This window comes from Dendrobium catenatum, unplaced genomic scaffold, assembly GCF_001605985.2.
Source record: "Dendrobium catenatum unplaced genomic scaffold, ASM160598v2 fragScaff_scaffold_716, whole genome shotgun sequence".
Classification (NCBI taxonomy): Eukaryota; Viridiplantae; Streptophyta; class Magnoliopsida; order Asparagales; family Orchidaceae; genus Dendrobium; species Dendrobium catenatum.
This window is the reverse complement of record NW_021319178.1, coordinates 17179389-17201336: the sequence shown is the minus strand read 5'-3', so window position 1 is coordinate 17201336 and position 21948 is coordinate 17179389. Positions and strand designations below refer to the sequence as shown.

The 21948-nt window shown below is 33.9% G+C and overlaps 1 protein-coding gene across 1 annotated transcript in view; it reads right to left on the bottom strand.

Moving 5' to 3' along the window:
- Nucleotides 1-21948, bottom strand: part of LOC110095754 (RNA pseudouridine synthase 5-like) — a 32671-nt gene continuing 10723 nt past the window's right edge. The window contains exons 6-7 of the mRNA XM_028696131.1: nt 16394-16487; nt 1-326 (exon numbers count right to left, since the gene is read on the bottom strand). Of these exons, the coding sequence (XP_028551964.1) occupies nt 222-326; nt 16394-16487 (199 nt within the window). The 3' untranslated portion in view covers nt 1-221. The remainder of the gene's footprint in view (nt 327-16393; nt 16488-21948) is intronic.

Sequence of the window (21948 nt, the reverse complement as noted above, 5' to 3'; positions counted from 1 at the left end):
TGTAGAAGTCAAAAAATGCTGGGTTAGTAAAATCAATATCATGACCTAAAATAATCCAAAACGCACAAAAACTCTGAAATATGACACATAAAGAACTGACAATACAAACGTCTAAGAAAATAAAATACATAAGAAATGAAAAAAGTCATCATAAAAGTGCTTCGCTACATGTATTCTAAGATTCCTTATTTATATAAACTAACTTCAGAGATGCTCCTCCATTAAGAAGCCATTTCATATGTCAGCATCCCTTCTGCAGCCCTAATTTGATTTGATTCTTGTCTTGTTTGTAGTATGGAAGGGAGTGGAGCAATAATTTCAATCATCTGAAAGGAATGTTCAAAACGAATGAATAAATAAATAAAAGTGTAAACTTCTATACTTGTAGTACACCTAACAAAATAAAAAGCAGTGTATTCATTGCATGGAGCTCAAACTAATGAAAGATCTAGGAGGGGTTGTTCTGGTAGTCTTATCCTTACAATTGCAGGGGCAGTTTTCATAACTTAAACCTTAGACCTCCGAAATATACTAAAAACAACTTAGCCATTGCAGTAGGCCCACCCTCAATACCTTCAAAAGAATAGCTACTTCAAATTCCACAATGTAAGGATTGCTAAAATCCTAAAGCGCAGATAATAAATAAAACTTCTTAAGCTAAAGTTAAACAAAATAAAAACTGAAAAAGGAGGTATGCCAACTATTATGTTTTGATGCTCTTAGTCACTGTCACGACCCGGATGGAGGCTCAAATTAATGAGGCAAGATAAGATGGTTTTCCCGTTATTAAAAATTTCGTACGCTGTTTGCTAAAATTTCTAACAATAATTATTTCCAATATATTGAAAGAGTCTTTATAATCTCCAAATAAATTTTAATGAAAAATACTATAACTATTTGAACAGATACTTTTCTCTCCGAACATCACATCTATGATACAAGGTCTGTCACAATCTAGCTCGAAAGTTCAAGTTAATGAAGCGAGAACAGACAATCAGATGGTTAATATGGTTCTTTAAATAACAATAAATACTCAATAAACTAATATTCAAAATATAACTGAAGAGTTACTAAAATAATTTTTTCAATTTGAATATATAATGAATTAATTCTTACATATAATCATCTTCTTTTATATAGGAACTATTCTCTTTCATCTATTTAATCCACAGGAGATTTCCCTGACATTTCAATTTAAATATATGAGTTTTTCATAATAAACTCAGTGAATAAATAATTATAATTTATAGTATAACAATTAAACATGCATATAGGTAGTCATGTAATCATATTCATTTATCAAAATTTTTATTTAACATACATATGAACATTTAATATAAATGTAGATCAAAATTTCTTTTCCTTCAATTAAATTTATTCTTTTAATATTTTAATAATTATAGGAGCACCGTCTAATTTTGCATCAATGCATGTACAATTATTTTCATTTTCTTCTTCATTTAACGTGCACGGATACGTTGCATTCCCAGCTAGTACTATAAGGGGGTGAACTATTATATTTGCATACATATATCTTTTTCCTTTTTACACTTTTCAATTACATGTTATTATTTATTTAATTTATTTCATTTTTTATTACATATATATATATATATATATATATTAATCTGTATACGCATTTTTTACACGCATATATAGTAGACTTTGATTGCTTAGTTATCCTTAATTTGATGCATGTCAAACACTTAAACTTTAACAAATGCATGTGCATAATATAATATTCAATAATTACAATGAAACAACAGAAAAAATGTAAATTGCATTAAAAAAATAATCACCCACTTCATTGCTTTTTTCGTGAGTTGAAATATTTTCCAAATTTTCTTTAGTATATCACCTAAAACTAATGATATAATTATGTAAATTTTACACCAATAATTAAAACTATATTTTATTTAACTCAAAATAAATCTTCATTTACATTTTAAAATCTTACCTAAATTTCCTTAAGAATCTTTACTTGGTTTTGAGACTTTGTCATAGCTTAACAGTTAAATTTTTTCCTGTCCAAAATAGCACTACTTGCATTAGATTTTACTGGTCTTAACCCTAAGATGCCAATTGTTGTCAAAATAGCATTGGATACATCAAATGTCTTAAAAATAACATCAAATGCATCAAATAAATAAAACATCGTCATAGGTCTTCAAATAATTATTTCATTTTTTATAATTTTATAATTTATTATATCCTAGAAGATTAAAATGAGGTTAATAAAGATCACATAATACTTACTTTTAATTTTCTTCTTCCTCGTAGAAATGAGACTTTCAATCACTTAATTTCTTCCTATTGACAAATCACATACTATTATTTCAATTAGAGGAATAAATTTTAAGCAAACTTTCTCTTCTAAATTTAAACAAAAAATAATAAATTTAAATCACTTGCACTTTCTCTAACATTAGAGGTAGAAACTTCCAAATCCCTCTTCCTTCTTCCTCTTGCTGAGTACCAACAAATTTTGACAACCTCAATAGAAAAGTTTTTGTCCCTCCAATTTCTTTTTCGCACAAATTTCTCTCGATCCTGCTCCCAACTCTCTTTTTCTCATTTACCTTAACTAGACAGAGCGAAATGGAGATATAATGTGTTACTTTCTTCGTTAACTATCCCACTCCTATTTGCTCACTTGCTCGCTCAGCTCGCACTAGCTTAGTCGCCCACCAGCGTTCAGTTGCTTGCCCGCACTGTAGTTAGGGGACAAATTCAATTGAACGGGTCCAATAAACAACCGGTTCTTATAATCTCCAGTTTTCAAAAAAAAAAAAAAAAAAATTAAAAAAAAAAAAAAAAAAAAAAACCATCCTAGAAATTTAAATGAAAAGTAAACATAACTTAGTTGAATAAATGAGGGTATTGAGATATCATTTTTTTTTTCCATGTGGCCTCTCCTTTTTTTAATGCTTCCATAAAATCTCCACAAATTATATCCCTCGATTCCTAAGTCGCTTCACAATATAATCCAATATTCTTTCAGACTCTTCTACATATTTTAAATCAAGCTGCAATTCAATTAAATTTGGTAAAATCCTTTTTCACTCATCTAATATATATTTTCGAAGTGCAGACATATAAAAAATATTATGTACTCCTTACATATGCACAGATAGAGCCAATTTGTAAGAAATATTTTTAATCCTTTTAATAATTTCAAAAGGCCCAATAAATCGTGGGCTAAATTTGTCTTTCCAAAATGCTGCATACCTTTCATCAGACTGACGTTCATAAAAACAAATTTGTTCAATCCAACCGATCTTCCTCATAGCAAACCAAATACTTCCCTTCCCCTCTTCCCACGCACTCTAGCAGATCGACCTAGACCCTGCAATCTCGTCAACCCACTCCGCTCTAGATCGCAAGCACCAGCGCCCATCTCCTCTTCATGCGAGAGGTCGTGCAATCCTTCTCCTTCTGATAGCAAGCTGCGATCCCACCAGTTCAAAGACCTCCACACATATAGCTCTCACGCAATCCTTGCTCCAGCTCTTCCGATCGCACGAACTTCACATCACTAGCCCGTCCAACTCAGCCGTAAGCATAGCCTCGACCACCCGACTCTACCTGATGCCTCCAGCACTAAATCGAACCCCCTTGCTAAAGCCAAACCACTTAGCCGCTAAACCTGAACAGTGCATAGCTCCCTCAATTTGATCAACCTCCGTCATCTACTTCGTAAGAGCCAAGACTCACCCGATTCCTCCACAACCTGAACAGTGCATAGCTCCCTCAATATTTCAAATCCCACTTTCGGGGTTTGCGGCGCACTGGAGAACCACCTATGCACATTTTTTTTATCGTGGTAGGAGGGAACCCAGAGTGATGCTTACGGCGAGGCGGGTGAGCCTTGTGCACACTTTTCTTAGCATGACGGGATAAAACCTAAGTGCCTGTGTACAAACTTCTATGCTTGCAGGGAAAAAACTATAAATTTTCACATAGGGTACCCCTAAAGACGCATGCACGTCTTTATTGACGGTGGGGTAGAAGACTATGGTCACGGTGTCACCCAATACCGACCATGCACACCTTTTTTGGCGTGGTGGACAGGCTAAGACTCTAAAAAATTATCCTAAATGGGAGAGACGTCGGGAGGTTGCGGAAGTTTTTCAGCACACAGGGGATTTGATTTAAGCCAATCACAAAGGACCAAACTTGCAAATTAAACTACAGGGAACATATCTCAAGTCAATAAATAGGGAACCAAACTTTAAATTAACAAATGCACAATCATAAAAAAAACAAAAGTGCTAAATAGCAATCCGGATCATTTAAATGAACGTCAACAAATGAACATGGGACTTATGGTGGACAAAACTTCAAACAAATGAAACTTCTAATGTGTACCATAACCCACACACAAGCAACTTCTAATTTTCATGTCAGTCAGCTCATAGGTTTGTGAAAAGGAACTTGAACCACCAATGGAGGAAGCTCCTAATGAATATGTTTACTAAAAGAATGATACAAGCATTGAAATTCATATGTGACAATTTCCCTACAATCGATGTCAGCTAACTTGCAAATACATGCGACAACTCCTATGAACACTGGAAGACATGCAAGCGAATGCATTAACTTACTAGCTAACATGCATGAAGAGATCAGTAATGAATGTAGCTTGACTAGTAATCAATATCAACTTATAAATGAGCACATTGATTTGCACGCAAGCAATGACAGAGAATATGTTGCAAGTATGATGGATCCTCTATGAACATAGACATGCACCATGTCGTCTACATGCAAGGACAGAAGATTGCAGCAAATGCAAATGCCTACTGGCAATAATAGAAGATTTATTGCACGCATAATGGTATGCCTACAGGCGATAACCAACAGCATGCAGTGAATGCAAGGAAATCCCTCCGGTCAACGTCAATCAAGTGTCGAGTAAACATATTAGCCTCCAACAAGGGCGGTCGATGTGCAACAAATATAAAACAATATTCATAAGCAAGCATGAAAGATCCTTAATGAGTGCAAGCACCTAAAACAACACTAGAAGATTTGCATTCAATATAGCTTGCCTGTAGGTAGCAACGAAAAGTCCGTGATGCAAACGGCGGTCCTACCTGCAGGAAATTACAGATAAGAGGGATCTACAATCAGTGAGTGCGACACACTACCTGCAGGCAAAAGCAACGAGCCTGTGATAAATGCAAGAGTATGCGAGCCACTGTAGTAAATTTGTCCTAAACACAACAAGCTATCTATATGAAATGACCAGTGACTTCTGAAAGTCCATAGTCCACTAATGACCTAGAAGCAAAATTAAAAAAGCTTACAGTGCATGATAGCTCGCCTAAAAGAAACAACAAGCGACCCATAACACAACGTTACGACCTACCTACAAGAAAAATATATGTTGAATGCAATTCACCTGCATGCAATTGCGAACAACTTCTTAATGTTTGCTGATGGCACACTACCTACGAATTAATTCAACAAAGCTTGTAGTGCACGACAGTTCACCCGCAAGAAACAAAAAGTGATTCATAGCACAACGCTACGATTCACCTGTAAGCAGAAGCAAGAAATTTGTAGTTAAAAACTGTGGGTCACTAATAAACTAAGAGAGTAGATTTGCGGCGTCAGGCTATCACACCAGACAAATCAGCTTACTAGCAAACGATAGGTAGAAGGCTCCTAATGTGTCATACAGCTTATTTACAAGCAAAAGTCTACACCTACGGGTTGAACGTCGAAGAAAATGACAACATGCGAAAGATGAAATGAGCAAAATCACACTACCGAAGCATGATAAATGAAACCTAACGCACTACTAAATAATGTCACCGAATCTACAATATCTGTGCAAGAGAACATAAGGCATTTGCAAGCTTTTAAATAGAATTGAGTAATTGATCATATTTGAATATTACAAAAACATACATTGAAATGCGCACCAAGGCATTCACATAATGCATATGCATGTTACGAAATACAAAATGCATCATGCAAGCATATTATCCAACATGTAGCGGCAGCACGCTATGCTAACTTGCAAATACATTGCACATTGCATGAGAGCAAAGGATTATCATACAAATACATCATGCACACAAGTAGGCGATACATGAATGCATTATACATACAAACATGCTAATGAATCATATGCCATGTCAGTATGCTAAGCCAATACACAATGTCATGCAAGTACGTTGAATAGTGCACAAATGTATATGTCGGCATGCATGTGTACACGTAGACATACAAATGTATAAGCATGAATATGTTAACACATGAAATGAATGTGTGAATGTGTATACGAGTATGTAGATACGTCGAGTATGTCCACTGCACTGCATACACGTAACCACCATACATAATATTATGCAAAATGCATTCAAAAGCTTATGCTTACATGGGCCCCGACAAGCATGTTGTAGGTACACACATGACATCTAAAGATGCTCCGTGGGCCAAAAATGAACTATTGAACAAGTACACGACCATAACGCTGACTGGAGTATTTGATATTATACGTTCATTTTAGGCCTTCAAGGTCTATTACAAGAAAGGTTCAAGACTCACAAGACTTAAAAGACTCACACAACTTGACTTGACTTGACAAACCAACTCACAAACCTAGGACTTCCTAACTTGCTCTAATACCAAATGATGCGGGCAAAAAATATAGGGGACCCTTCGCCCACAAATAAAGAGACTGGACTTCTACCGAAGGGAAGAACAAACTCTTACATTTCAAATAAAATGAAAAAATTAGAAATCAAAAGACTTACAACAATGACTCTTGCAAAATTTAACCGACTTACAAACTTTGACTCAATCACTTGACGACACTCTAAAATTGCTTCACTTAGAGAAGAAGGATACAGATGGAGTGGCAATTGCGGAGAAACGAAAGAGATTAGAAGCCAAGACGAAAGGTTGGAAAGAGCTCGCAAGATTTCTGGAGGGGATGAGAAGAAAAAGTGGACAAAGCTCGCAAGCTTTTCCATGAAACCTGCAGGTTTACATTTCCAAAAATCACATCACATAACACATCTAAAACAACCACAAAAAACTCCTATTTATAGGCACAAAAGAAGGAATACAAACAGCCACCTAAAAGCAATATTTAAAGCCATTAAAATAGGAAAATAGAAGGCCAAAAGTCACTAAGAAGAAGACCAAAAGACTGCAGGAATTCTGTAGGAAGATTGCATAGAAAACAGTGGAAAGGCTCATGGAAATCCTCCCAAATAGCCACAAAACCAGTCCCCAAAAAGCTGTCCAAATTCTGTCCAAAAACAACCCCAAAAACTCTTCAAATACTTCATTAAATGAGGGAAATGAAAGGCCAACAGCCACCATACAGCAGTCCTTAATTTTCACAGGAAACAGAGCACAAAAAGCCACAGGAAAAGCCCCCCATTAGCCAGCCTGGCAACCGAAGAGCCACCCGCAGATACCAAGGAGTCAAGGCACGAAAATCCAAGAGCCAACCACGGGAAACGAATAGACAAAAAGGGGGTAAGGAGAATAGACAAGATCAAAGAAATAATGAGCTAATTTTTAGCTCCATAAATGAACTAAAAACCAGCTCATAATGAGCTAACCTTCCACTTGACATTAATGAGCTGGAGAAGTCAAAAATAAAATTTTTTTGGGTTTGATTTGACCCCCCCCACCCTTGTCTACATCAGACTCCCCTTCTTGAGAACTCATCTCCCGATGAGTTAGCTTTGTTTTCTGAAGGCGTTGCATCAAGAGACACCAAGACTCATACAACAACTACTAAATGGACTCATAAGACTCAAATGACAACATGACTCAAAACTAACATGAAACTAAGACTCACAAGATTTACAAGACTTACAAAACTTGACTTGACTTGACAAACTGACTCACAAACCTATGACTTCCTAACTTGCTCTGATACCAAATGATGCGGGCAAAAAAATATAGGACTTCTACCAAAGGGAAGAACAAACTCTTACATTTCAAATAAAATGTAAAAACTAGAAATCAAACGACTTACAACAATGACTATTGCAAAATTTAACCGACTTACAAAGTTTGACTCAATCACTTGATGACACCCTAAAATTGCTTCACTTAGATAAGAAGGATACAGATGGAGTGGCACTTGCAGAGAGATGAAAGAGGTTAGAAGCCAAGACGAAAGGTTGGAAAGAGCTCGCAAGATTTTCGGAGGGGATGAGAAGAAGTGGACAAACTCGCAAGCTTTTTCATGAAACCCGCAGGTTTACATTTCCAAAAATCACATCACATAACACATATCTAAAACATTACATAACCCCTCATATTTATAGGTATGAAAGGGGGAATACAAAAAGCCAAATAACATTAATTTAAGCTTATTTAAATAGGGAATATGAAAAGCCAACAGTCACTTCCCGGAAACGAAGCACCAAAGCCACGGAAAAACCCTCATTCATTCACGGGAAACAGCCCAGCCAGGAACCGAAGGGCAGCAGCTAGAACCAAGGAGCTAAGGCACAAAATTCCAAGAGCCATCCACGGGAAACCAAGAGCTCATCCGTGGGAACTAATGAGCCAAGCACGGAAAACAACCAACATTGGGATTTCAAAAGCCATTTTGGAATCCCAAGGGACAAACTCATCTTTTAAAACTATAAAACAAAGTTACATAAATAAGACAATTAATGAACTAAAACCTAACTAATAATAAGCTAACATTTAGTTCAATAAATGAACTAAAAACAAGTTCATAAATGAGCTAAATTCCAACTCAAAATTTATTGAGCTTGTAGACTCGAGGGAGGCCAAAATTGATTTATTTTGGACATGAGTTGACCCCCCCCCCCTTTGTCTACATCAGATTCTTCCCTTCTTACGAACTCATCACCCGATGAGTAAACTTATGATTTGACTAACAAGACTCAAATGACAACATGACTCAAAATAAAAAATACATGACAGCTACTACGACTCACCAAGATTTACAAGACTCACAAGACTCACACAACTTGACTTGACTTGACAAACCAACTCACAAACCTAGGACTTCCTAACTTGCTCTGATACCAAATGATGCGGGCAAAAAATATAGAGGTGCCTATACCCTTCGCCCACAAATAAAGAGACTAGACTTCTACCGAAGGGAATAACAAACTCTTACATTTCAAATAAAATGTAAAAACTAGAAATCGAAAGACTTACAAAAATGACTCTTGCAAAATTTAACCGACTTACAAACTTTGACTCAATCACTTGACGACACCCTAAAATTGCTTCACTTAGAGAAGAATGATACAGATGGAGTGGCACTTGCGGAGAGACGAAAGAGGTTAGAAGCCAAGACGAAAGGTTGGAAAGCGATCGCAAGATTTTCGGAGGGGATGATAAGAAGAAGTGGACAAAGCTCGCAAGCTTTTCCATGAAACCTGCAGGTTTACATTTCCAAAAATCACATCACATAACACATCTAAAAGAGCCACAAACAACTCCTATTTATAGGCACAAAAGAAGGAATACAAACAGCCACTTAAAAGAAATATTTAAAGCCATTAATATAGGGAAATAAAAGGCCATAAGTCACTAAGAAGAAGACCTAAAGACTGCAGGAATTCTGTAGGAAGATTGCATAGAAAATAGTGGAAAGGCTCATGGAAATCCTCCCAAACAGCCACCAAACCAGTTCCCAAAAAGCTGTCCAAATTCTGTCCAAAAACAGCCCCAAAAACTCTTCAAATACTTCATTAAATGAGGGAAATGAAAGGCCAACAGCCACCATATAGCAGTCCTTAGTTTTCACAGGAAACAGAGCACAAAAAGCCATAGGAAAAGCCCCCCATTAGTCACGGAAAACAGCCCAGCCTGGGAATAGAAGAGTCACCCGCAGATACCAAGGAGCCAGCCGTGGAAACCAAGGAGTCAAGGCACGAAAATCGAAGAGCCAACCACGGAAAAGGGGGGAAGGAGAATAGACAAGATAAAAGAAATAATGAGCTAATTTTTAGCTCCATAAATGAACTAAAAACCATCTCATAATGAGCTAACCTTCCACTTGACATTAATGAGCTGGAGAAGTCAAAAATCAAAACTTTTTGGGTTTGATTTGACCCCCCCTATCTACATCAGATGTTTATGTTTACAAGTTATTGGCATCAGGAACATGGGAGGAGGATAAGTATCGCAGTAATGAATGGAAGGCTTGATTGTCAAAGATGATTTATATTGGACAATACATCAATCATAATTCCTGTAGCAGCTGTAACCTATGTACATTCTATTAAAAATATTAAACCAAAATAATTACAAGAGAAGCTTGCTTTGATGTTTACACATGATTGTCAATCAGAAGTAATGCAGGCTTAACAGAAGGTAAGATTTTTTACTTAAGAATTAACAGCAAAATCTACGGCTGTTGGTAGATTGTGATTCATTTTAGGCTAAGGATTACCTAATTTTGAAATGTACTTATTTATCCTCGTCCTCAAAAGAATAAAAATCTAACAGCAACCTTAGACTAAGCTCTGAAGTAAAAAATCAAACTTTCTGTCAAGCCTGCATTACTTCTGTTTGAAAAAATCATGCGTTACCATAAAGACAGTGTTCCCGCATTATATAGTGGAAATTTTAATGTTGAACAATAGTAAGCAATAAATTGTAAATAATGACTCATAAAAATTCAACCAACCCTTCCAACCATATCTGCCACTCGTCAGTCCACAGCTAACGAAAATTATTATTCATGTCACGGCCCCTTAGTCCATACTAAATATAAGTAACCTAAAACATTTAATAGAATGTGTGCGTGTTTTATGTGTACTCTATGCGTCTTACGTGCATAATATGTGCGTATATTCTGTGTACTTAATGCGTCTTTTGTGCGTTTGTTATGCGCAATATTTAAAAACGTTTAAAAAATATTTTTAAAATTATTTCTTTATTTAAAACAAATAAGAAATTCAAACACTAATCTTTAAACGTAAATGACAAACACAAAATCTTTCAAACATCATATTTCTTATTTCTCTTCCTTAAATACAATCCACCAAGAGCCATAAACCCTTTGTACTTGTTCAAATATCATATTCAAGACTAGAAAATAAAATTATAAAAATCACATTACGTCTAATTTATAATAACAAGTTTAAGTTCAACGTGTTAAACATATTCCTCATCATTTTAATGTAACTTAAAAACAAAGATAAATATTAATTAAAACATTTAATATAATTTGATAAATAAAATTTACTGCATAATGCGTGCGTGTATTATGCGTACTATATACGTCTTTTGTGCGTACTATGTGCGTGCGATATGCGTATTTTATGCGTGCGTCATGCGTATTCTTAAAAGCATTTAATATAATTTAATAAATAAAATTTACTGCGTAATGTATGCGTGTATGATGCATACTATGTGCGTGTTTTGTGCGTGCGTTATGCGTATTATATGCATACAGTATGCCTACACAATACATACGATATGCGTAATTTATACGTATTATCATTTAATAAGTTATTTTTAATCAAATCAAAGTAAATAACATTTATACACATAATTGAAAAATATATTCTTCAGAAATAAACATTTATACACTGAATGATAATAAACATTTATACACAGAAACTGTTTAAACATTTATACATAAAAATATTATACACAGAATGATAAATATTTATACAGAATGAAAAACTGCCATTTTTCAATATTTTATAAAATATTTCATATGCAAATTCTGCCCTATATTTTGGCATGTCTTCTTGCAAATTTATACTATCAGTCCAATCAGTGTTGCCTTCAAGATTTATTCTTTCCATATATTTACAGACATACATTCCACAATCTACAGAGTTCTCCTGTTTTGGTGCACCTTTAATGGTAGAAAGCTTCCATTTTCTGATATCACTATTAAAAGCTCCTTTCATGTCTGAGTATAGGGCTTTAAGCTGAAAAATACGTAAAGCAAGGATTAGTTCTGTAATTTTTTTAAAAATTGAAGAGTTCATATTCATCTAACACTTACGATTTTTGGAAAAACAAGCCTATGCTCTTTGACGCGGTGGGGCAACAAGTCATAAAATTTTCACTTTTGTTCTTTCAGCAAACCAACCAGCAGGATAATGTGTGAGGATTCAATGATTGGCTGTAATAAAATGTTGTTTGAAGAAATAAAAAGCTCGGTTATATGGTCGATTTGCAATTTGGACAATTTATCTCTTCCTTTGTTATTCTGCAAGTGCAAGTAGTAAATGTAAGTATGTAACTATGTAAGAACTAAGAAATTGATACTAAGTTACTAATCCAATAGTTAAACTGATTAATTGAATACTAAGTTATTAACCCATTAGACTGGAGAGATGTATAGAAATTTATGGTACGTGTCAGGCTTAAGGTTACACCTCTCATCTAACAAAAGGGCAAAAAGATCTACATGTTCATTGCCTAAATAATTGTTGCTTAATAACTCATCAATTTCAGCTCTGGAAATAAGAAAGTTACTAACAAACAAGATACTATCGTCCCTACAAAAAAAAAAACATTAATACGCATTTCATAAGCATATAATATGCGTATCATTAGCATACTATACGCATATAATATACATATAATACGCATAAAATAAACATACCATACGCATACAATACGCGTATCATAAATACGCGTATATAAGAAGTATGCTCTAGGAACCAAATCTGCATAAGATGAAAGAAAATTTTAGCACTCACATTGAGCCAATAAAATTTTGAATGAATTTAACAGTTAGCACTTAGCACTCACAATTAGTAGAGGTACAAAATCATTGATGTAACCTGGTGGCTTCTTATTTGAAATCTTAAAGGAGGCTTTATTAAACTCCAACTAAAAATTTCCTAATTGAACTAGCCCAGTTTATTGACAAAAAATCATCTGGATTATTTGCTATTCTTTGAAGCAACCGAGGGGTTTTGAAGTTATTAAGTTGGAAAAGTAAATTTGAACATAAATACATGAAAAACATTCTTAACATTATTTTTTTTTAGGGGGGGTTTGCTTGTTCAACTCCAGCATGTTTGTCTTAATTTCCGATGATGTAACTGAATTATGTGCTAAGGAAAGCTAGGATATTTCTTCTCATTTATTTGGAGACCAGTAAGTAGGGTCACTTCATCAACAGTGAAAGGAATTGAGTCACCTTTTAGAATAAAGTATTGTTTTGAAATGTTCCACCTTGATATCAGCTCATAAATAAGAGGGACATTTTGCTCAAATCCAAGAAATTGCAAAAATTGTATGATCTTCAACCGTTTTAATGTGTCCATGACTTCAAGAGAAATTTGTTGAGCAAAGTTATCACAGATTGATCGAAAAGTAGAAACATAGCATCGATAGGTAATTGGACGAACATATATCTGAAAATTTTAAAAAATAAAAACATATATAATAAGTAAATAAGATACGCACAAAAGAGGGACTTTTTAAATTATACGCATGCATAAAATACTCACGCATAAAGTACGGACGCAGTATGTACGCACAACATAAGCAATTATCACGTACAGTATACGCATAACAGACTCATATAATATGCACAACATACGCATAGAGTACTCGGTGCTTAAAATTTAGTTAGAGTTTATGTTTCAAATTTCAACATAAATTCATAAACTCTAAATACAGAGAAAACCCGATGAAATCAAAGTATCAAACAAACATTTAAAAAGTTTCGAGAAGCACCGCATACGCATAGCGTAAGCATAAGAAAACGAAGAACTTCAAAACCTTGAACACCTGCGCATAGCATAACCATAAAATACGCAGAACTGAACAGACATCATGACAGCAAATTTCCTTTTTCTTCATGGGTGACGACATCTGAGAAGGAATTGAGGGAATGCTTGGAATTGCTCCGAATTGAATGATTGGAAGTTGGAACGTTTGCTGGAATTTGAAAACCGTAACGCAGCGTCTGACATTTGACCTTTACCAATGTTTAAATGTTGATGCCACGTCGACATCTCACTAAGCGCAATTAGAGGTCGGAACTGAAAAAAAAATTTAGGTTAATTTTATTAGAGGCGTTGCCTCAAAAATGTGAGGCGAGGCGCGCCTCATTAAACTTGAGGCGTAAGCCTCAAAACCTTAACTTATTGCGTAGGCTTTGAGGCTTAAAGGGACCACATTATGGTAAGGCGCGCCTTTTATTGCGCAATTTTAAACCATGATTCCTGCAACTGACATTTAAACTCTTGCAATTCTTGAACTGTAAGATGTTTTGCTATTAGTTTTGAACCTAATAATAGTTCAAAAGAGAAATATATTTCTCTTTCTAGTGGTAGACTCGATAGGTCATCTAAAAACACTTTAGGATATTCTTTCAATATAAGTATGTATTTCAACTCCTTAACTTCTTTAATTATATATTTTATCTGAGCAAGAAAACCCTGATGTTGTAAAAACCTAAATTCTTAATTATATTGTCCACTTTGGCCTCTCGATTTTGTCCTCTTTGACCTAACGGCCTCATGGTTTAGCTTCTTTTACCTGAGGTGTTTCACAATCTCCCCCACTTAAGTAATTGATGTCCTTGTCAGCATCTTTATACCAGACATATAATATTCTAGAGGTGACCCCTACATGTTCAAGTGATGATTCCCGCTACGTAGCACTTTATCCCATATAAGATTCAAGAGGTGGCTCCCGTGGTGTAGCACTGTCTAGTATGACAATTAGTTCCCATCTTCTAGCTGGTATATTGCTCTGATATCATTTGTAATAGCCTGAACTCTTAACTATCGACATATTGTATGCTTTGGCCTAAGGTTTCATAGTTTTATCCAATTGATGTAATTTCCAAGGAGGTCACCCATCCCAGAATTTCTTTAGGATGAGCACGTTGGTTGCGGAGCTTCTTAATGAAATTCCAACCATTATACTAAAACGCGCCTAAGTGTTTAACAGTTTAGCTTATTTTACTTAAGGGGTTTCACACCTCAAATGAGTTTGGTCACATAAAAAATGTAGGCTTTTCGATGACCCGATTAGGATAGTAGATCTATTAGTGACCTATGTTAAGAAAGTTAGAGGTAGACCTAAAAAATAACTTGCTTATAAAAATTATAAATGACATTTTTTTATTAAATTTAAATGAGAACTTGACCCTTAATAGGATAGAATAGAAAAAGAAGGATTCATTTAGTTACCCATGAAGCAGGATAATTGTTTAGATGTTGTTGCATTAGTCGTTTCCTATTTATATGTTGTTGAAATGGCTAGTTGATTACAATCATTAAAGTATAGATTCTAGTCCAATTTGGCAACTCAAGAATTGATGTTTTAGCCGTTTGGTAAGTCTTAAAGAACTCTATAAATGCTAATATATTTTTACTTTAATAGATCAATGATTTCAAAAACTAAAAAATGTATACCTTTCAATCCTTTAACATCAATTTTAAAGTAACATACTTCTCTCAATGTATTAGCTTATAGTGTTGTACTTTTTGTTGTATCATTAGCCATTTTTTGTCAAACTCAATATATATTAATTTTTTTATTTGAGATAGTGATTGCCTTTGTAACATCTAGCTCAACTGATTCATCCAAATTGGTTTACTTGAATCCTAGGAGTAGATGCAAGTGGATTGAGCAGGCACAAGCAGACAGAATCAAAATCAAATGGGTAAAAACCATCTTCTCGCATGCATAAAGGGTGTGTGCGGTTTTCATGACTTTGATTGAAGAAAATAGTGTGCAAGTTGGAAGAAATACTCGTACGAAATTGGAGGCGTGTGAAACCATAGGAAGAAGAAATGTGTACAATTCCTTAGCCTACTCAACAGAGACAAGGAAGAAAAAGAGAGGTTGTGTGTGGCTTTGATTGGAGAAAACAGAGAGGAAATCATGCATTTCAGGAGTCTGCAACTTTGACTAGGACGAAGGAGGAAGAGGAGGGGTCGTTGCAAGCAGTCGAGGACGGAGGTGAAGGCAAAGTTCATGTGAGCCGTTCAGAGATAAAAAAGAAAGAGGTTTTTGTAGGGCTGGCTATTGATAGACAAAGAAGAGGAGAGGAAGCGGCTAGTCGTGCAACCTCTTTAGTTCTATTCAGTGGAGTAGAAGACAGAGGTTCGTGTGTGGTTTCTGTTCAATAAAGACAGGATAAAGTGGAAATCAAGCGAACAAAAATTATTGAAGGAAATAAAAAAAGGAGCGACGTGCCATTTTTCATCCTATAGCAATTATTTTCGAAAATTTTCATAACAACTACGCTATAAGAAGCGGCAGATTTTAACTATAATATTGCTAATGCTTGGTGCAATGAATGAAAAATGTAGTATTTTAGAAATCCCCAACCAAGAGAAGTTGTTTTACGAACATGTAATCAGCGCTTCTTATACCATTGGTTTCATAACTAGCGCATGAGAAAAAAAAAAAACTTGATAAAATTACAAACCTTCTCCATTGAGGGGTGGCAGAGAACAAGCCGACGAGCATGCAAGTAATAACCACAATCTCCGGGCAAAGGTCTTTCAGGTTTCTGGTAGCCCCTGCATAACAAGGTTGGCATAATTAAAAATGATGCCAAGGACACGTATCAAGATTGGCCAACAGTGACATCATTAATGCAAATGATAAAACTCAGGAACAACATTTATAGCAGCAGGAAGTCACCGTGGGCACTCTACTATTGAAATTTGGAAACCGTATAGGTTATTTCATACGTTTGATAAAAGTTCATGTTGAAAAGCATATTTTAATTCATCTAGGAAAAAAATGGGTTGTTTCCTACAGGGCAGTTTCACACGATTGAAAAAAGAACAGGATTGTTTTGATTAATTAGATAAATTGGGATAACTAGAGATTATTGATGATAATTAGAAATTAACAAGGGATTATGAATTAAGCTTTATGAATTCTCATTTTTCATTCGTTACAAGTGAGTATAATTTGAAATGTTAAACCCATTTATCATAAATCATTTTGAACTTCTTTATTTATAATCACCTAATCGGAAATTATTAATATTATAATCACTAAGGAATTATTAGTGTTTAATTCAGGCAATCAGGTATGAGAAGTTAATTAAAGTTATGTATAATGATATATACTATTATATATATATAATATATATAATATATATTTTTATCTAATATATATAGTTATTCGATAGGTATGAGTTAATATTAATAGTATGTATATTATATATATATATATTACCTATTTACTATAACTATATGGTTATCTAGAGATTCAATCAAAGATTCATGAAGTTTTATTATTGTTCAATGACAGTAGTTTTGTGTATTAAAATTATTTAGTTTGTATAACAAAGCCCGAGATCTTAGTAGTAATTAATATTTAGACATGAGCAATAATTAATTATGAAATATAATTTTCTGCCGATTGAAAACATAGTAAGAAAAGTTGGATTTAATAGAGAATTAATTATTGATTTATAACAAAAAGATTATCTAACATCATGATATTTAGCAATTAAAATATGGTATTAGCTAATATTGATATTCGGTATAGGGTTTGATTTGATTATTTAATGATTCAACATGAAAGACATAGTAGAATCCTAATTTTAAAACTTAATTGTGTTTATGTCTAAGTGATATTTGAGTACAACTTTAATTAAGACATTTAAGACCTGCAGCATGTGTTAATTATAGTGTTTTCAATTGATGTAAATCGTAAAACGCTGTTTAATAATTTAACTACGATAATCCAACATGAAAAGAATCAAGATTACTTAAATTGATAGTTACACTATGAGTGTAACTCGTTTCCAGTCCTATATTTTCAATAATTAAACTACTATGCCCATTTCGTGTCATTTGCTATTTCCGATTGTTCGTGTCTGTGATATCATACGGAAACATTGAATTTAACTGCAAATCCACAAATTATTGTCAGTCTAAACATCAATAAATAGTTCACTACCCATTCAGTTCTTAAACATACAAAAAAAAATAGTTCTCACAAATTTTAGTGTTGACTCTCTTCTTTGCACATATAAATCTTTTGATCAGCCAATTTAATCAATGAATTATGATCATTTTTCACTTCCATTTCTATTTATTATATTACGAGTACTGTTGCGTCCTCTAGTCAATATCATAAGGGGTGAACCCTATATTGTCATTCATTAAATTTGTGAATTATAATACTTTTACTTATATTTTATAATTCATCTTATTTATCTTCTTCTTTCCCTTAACTTACCATTTACATAAGCAGTTTCACATTATATATTACCATATTATAACTAGTGATTGTTTAATTTATCTTATTTAACCAATAATTAGGATTCCTAGACAGGTTGCGAAAATCAAATCTAGATCGACTTATAATGGAAAAAGAGATGTTCAATGTCAGATGATCTCGACCAGGGTTTGAACTGGATATGTAATAAATATTTAAATTATTTTAAATGATATAAATATCAGATAATGATTAATTATTCGAAATAATATAAATTTTTATTAATAAATAGATAAAAATGTTAAAACAAAAAAGAATTCTATAATTTCAATTTACATATCCCCTCAATCATCTAATGTTAATTCATATTTAATATGACATTATAAAATTTCATATAAAAATCTTAATTATGTTAAAATATTTAGTCATATTTATAAATTATATCATAGTCACATTATTACATATACATTATATAGATTCATATTATAACCTTTATTAATTTAAAATGTATGTTAATAAACATTAGTTTTTCTTTATATACTAATCAGAACAAATAATATAAAGATTAAAAATTTTATAACTCAAAAAATCAAATACTTATTACATAAAAAAATTATATTGAAAAATTATTAGTTTTAGTGTTGAAAACTGAGACTTTCACTTTAGGGTTTTTTAATCCCAGTATCAATTGGAATTTGCCTTAGTACGTTTTGTATGTCTGCTTTTAGTTTAAATGAATTAAACAAGTCACATGGATGGTGAGGCCATGTGAATATACTTAGTTGGAGCTTGTTTTACAAATGATTATTGTAAAAATTTAGAAGTAATTTTAAAATTAAAATATATTAATATAAATAAATTTCTTAAATTTATCATTTTATATTAAAATTTTTAAATTTATTTATTTGATTATATAAGCGAAATAATAATTGATCTGTCGGTTCTTAAAAACCAAGACTGGTTTAACGGTTTGGTATTTGAACCGGTTTCGAATTGGTTTGCTCTGGTTCAATGCGAAACAAGATTTAGAAAAAATTTGAACCGGCTAGTTGACCAATGCCCGATTGAACCAGTTGAGCTGGCCGGTCCAGACCAGTTTTCAAAACAATGACACATACTTTAAAATTTAACAAGTATACATGCATGATACAATAGCAGATAATTGTATTGAAACTATAATAAAAAAAATAAAATTGATATAAAATAAATAGTCACCCATTTCACTTATTTTCATGCTTTGAAATCCTTTTAAATTTTTTGAGTTCATAAGTGGCCTTATTTAATGCAACACCTAATTACATAAATCTGCACAGCTATTTTAAAATTATACTTTAATTAACTTTAAATTAATTCTTCGTTAATATATATAACTCTTACCTAAATTTTCCCTAAGAACTTTTACTTGCTTTTATTTCTTTTCAAAAGCAAGTGTTCACAGGGTGTACAACACATTCACGAGGTATACAAATCACTTTATTTTTAGCGGCTGATGTTTACATCACTTAGGACACTCATACACCTATGACTTGCAATATGATTGCTGATCTTATTTCACTAAGGAATATTTACTCATGATAATATCGTGGATATGCGAGAGGGATCTTATGTGACCGCCATTAATATTAATGCACCGTCATAGGAGCATAAATAATTCTTTACATTTCTATGGTAATTATTACCTGCATTTATGCTCAAATTTTACTCTCTTGCGAATACTTAAAGAATCCAAAGCAAGATTCTTGAAATAATATGTTTACATGTTTTAATTATAACCTCGAAATGACCCAAGATAATATCGGGGAAATGTGGGAGGGATCTTATCTGGTGGCCATTAATATAAATGTACCGTCGTAGGGGCATAAGTAACTTTTTACATTTTAAGGGGGTAATTAATACCCTCATTTAGGTGTATTTATGCTCGAATTTTACTTGCTTGGAATACTTAAGAAATCCAAAGCAAGAGTCTCAAAATAACATCTTTACAAGTTTTAATCATAACCTTGAAATGGTATCTTGACATTATTTCAATATAAAGCTTCCTACATTGCACTTTGACATTATTTTAATATGAAGCTTCATTTTTCCTTTGTAGATGGAGTCTTTTTTAGATGGGCCCTCATACATAGCTACTTTTTGGGTTATAAATATGGAACTCCACCTTAATTCATTCCACACATTTCATTTTTTGCAAGGAGAGTGTTGATAGAGGATTTGAGTGTGCACGAAGGAGCCAAAGGGGAAGTTTAAGTTCATGCTCATGTTTGCTGGCGAATAGCCAATATTTCAACAAGTGCATTATAAGTCATATTTTGTTACATTTTGATTTTCATTCATTTTTTCTTTTCAGTATTCACAACTTAAGATTTCGTGCATTTTTTGTTTTGTTGATGTAGGAGCTAGATTAGGTTTTAGTTTACCTAAATTGCTGTGTAAATTTTGGCGGTACTCCGATGGCATCCCTACATAGGAGGTTGCATCAGGGTGTGCTAAGCCTTCTCACCTACCAAAAAAGGCAGTCACAATCGGTATAGGGTGACATTGAGATTGAAATCTCTATTCCCCGCCTGCCAAGAAAGGCAATCACATGCAAGTCTTTATATACATGTTTTAAAGTAGCTTCCTCGCCTACCAAAAAAGGCAGTCACAAGTACTTAGGATTTTCATGCATATCAGATTTTCCCACCTGCCAAGAAAGGAAGTTAAGAGTATTTATTTTCATGCATAACAAATTTTACCGTCTGCCAAGAAAGGCAGTCACAGGTATTTATTTTCATGCATAACAAATTTTATTTCCTGACAAGAAAGACAGTTACGGTTATTTATTTTCATGCATAAAAATTTTTCTCAACTGCCAAGAAAGGTGATCGTGGGTACTTAATTTCACATACATAGTAATATTTCCCAATTTGCCAAGAAAGATGGTTACATGCACTTAGTTTCACACATGTAGCAATTCATAAAATAACAAGTGTTAGGTTAAGGTTCTACCTCAAATGCACAATGACAGAGGCGGCGATGGCAAGACAATGGAGAAGATACCTGCGATGCATGAAAATTTTTTATATCATTATCATTTACTTTATTCATATGTGTGTGTGCGCGCACGATAGCTAGAGAGAGAAAGAGAGGGAATGAGGTAGGGAGGTGGTGGTTGTGAGGAGGGTGCACCTAGAGAAAAAATGCTCATTCTCTCCAATTATAAAGAGAGAAAGAGAAGGGTCAATTATTTTCTGTCTCTAGAAAAAGAGAGAATGTGAATGAGAGGGGGTGTTTGACATGGATATAGAAGTGTTTAGAGGTAGAAATGATGGATTTTCTCTTTTTTTAGAAAGTGAAATGGGATGGGACTTTTTGGCAGAGGTGAAGGAGGTTCTAGGGAAGATTTTTTGTGAAGGGGATGTGGTGGTTTGAGGGATGTGGAGAGAGAAATAATTTTTTAGGTTTAGGGTTAAGTTTAGGGAAGAAGATGATGATGAAGAAGAAGAAGACGAAGAGGAATAGGATGAGAAGAAATGAGGAGGAAAAGGAAATGGAGGAAGGAAGAAGAAGAAGAAAGAAGAAGGAAGAAGGATAAGGAAAGAAGAAGAAGAAGAAGAGCAGGAGGAGGAAGGTTTTTAACTTAGGGCAGCGGCGGCGATGATTGCAGGAGGCCGACGGCGGGTCGGGCATGCACGGAGGGAGAGCCGAGTGAAGGAGAAGGGGGCGTGCGTGCGTGAGTTTGAACGTGAATGAACGAGGGAGTGAGTGTTATGAGAATTTAAGTGAGGGGAAGTTTTGGGTATATATATATATTAATTTCAT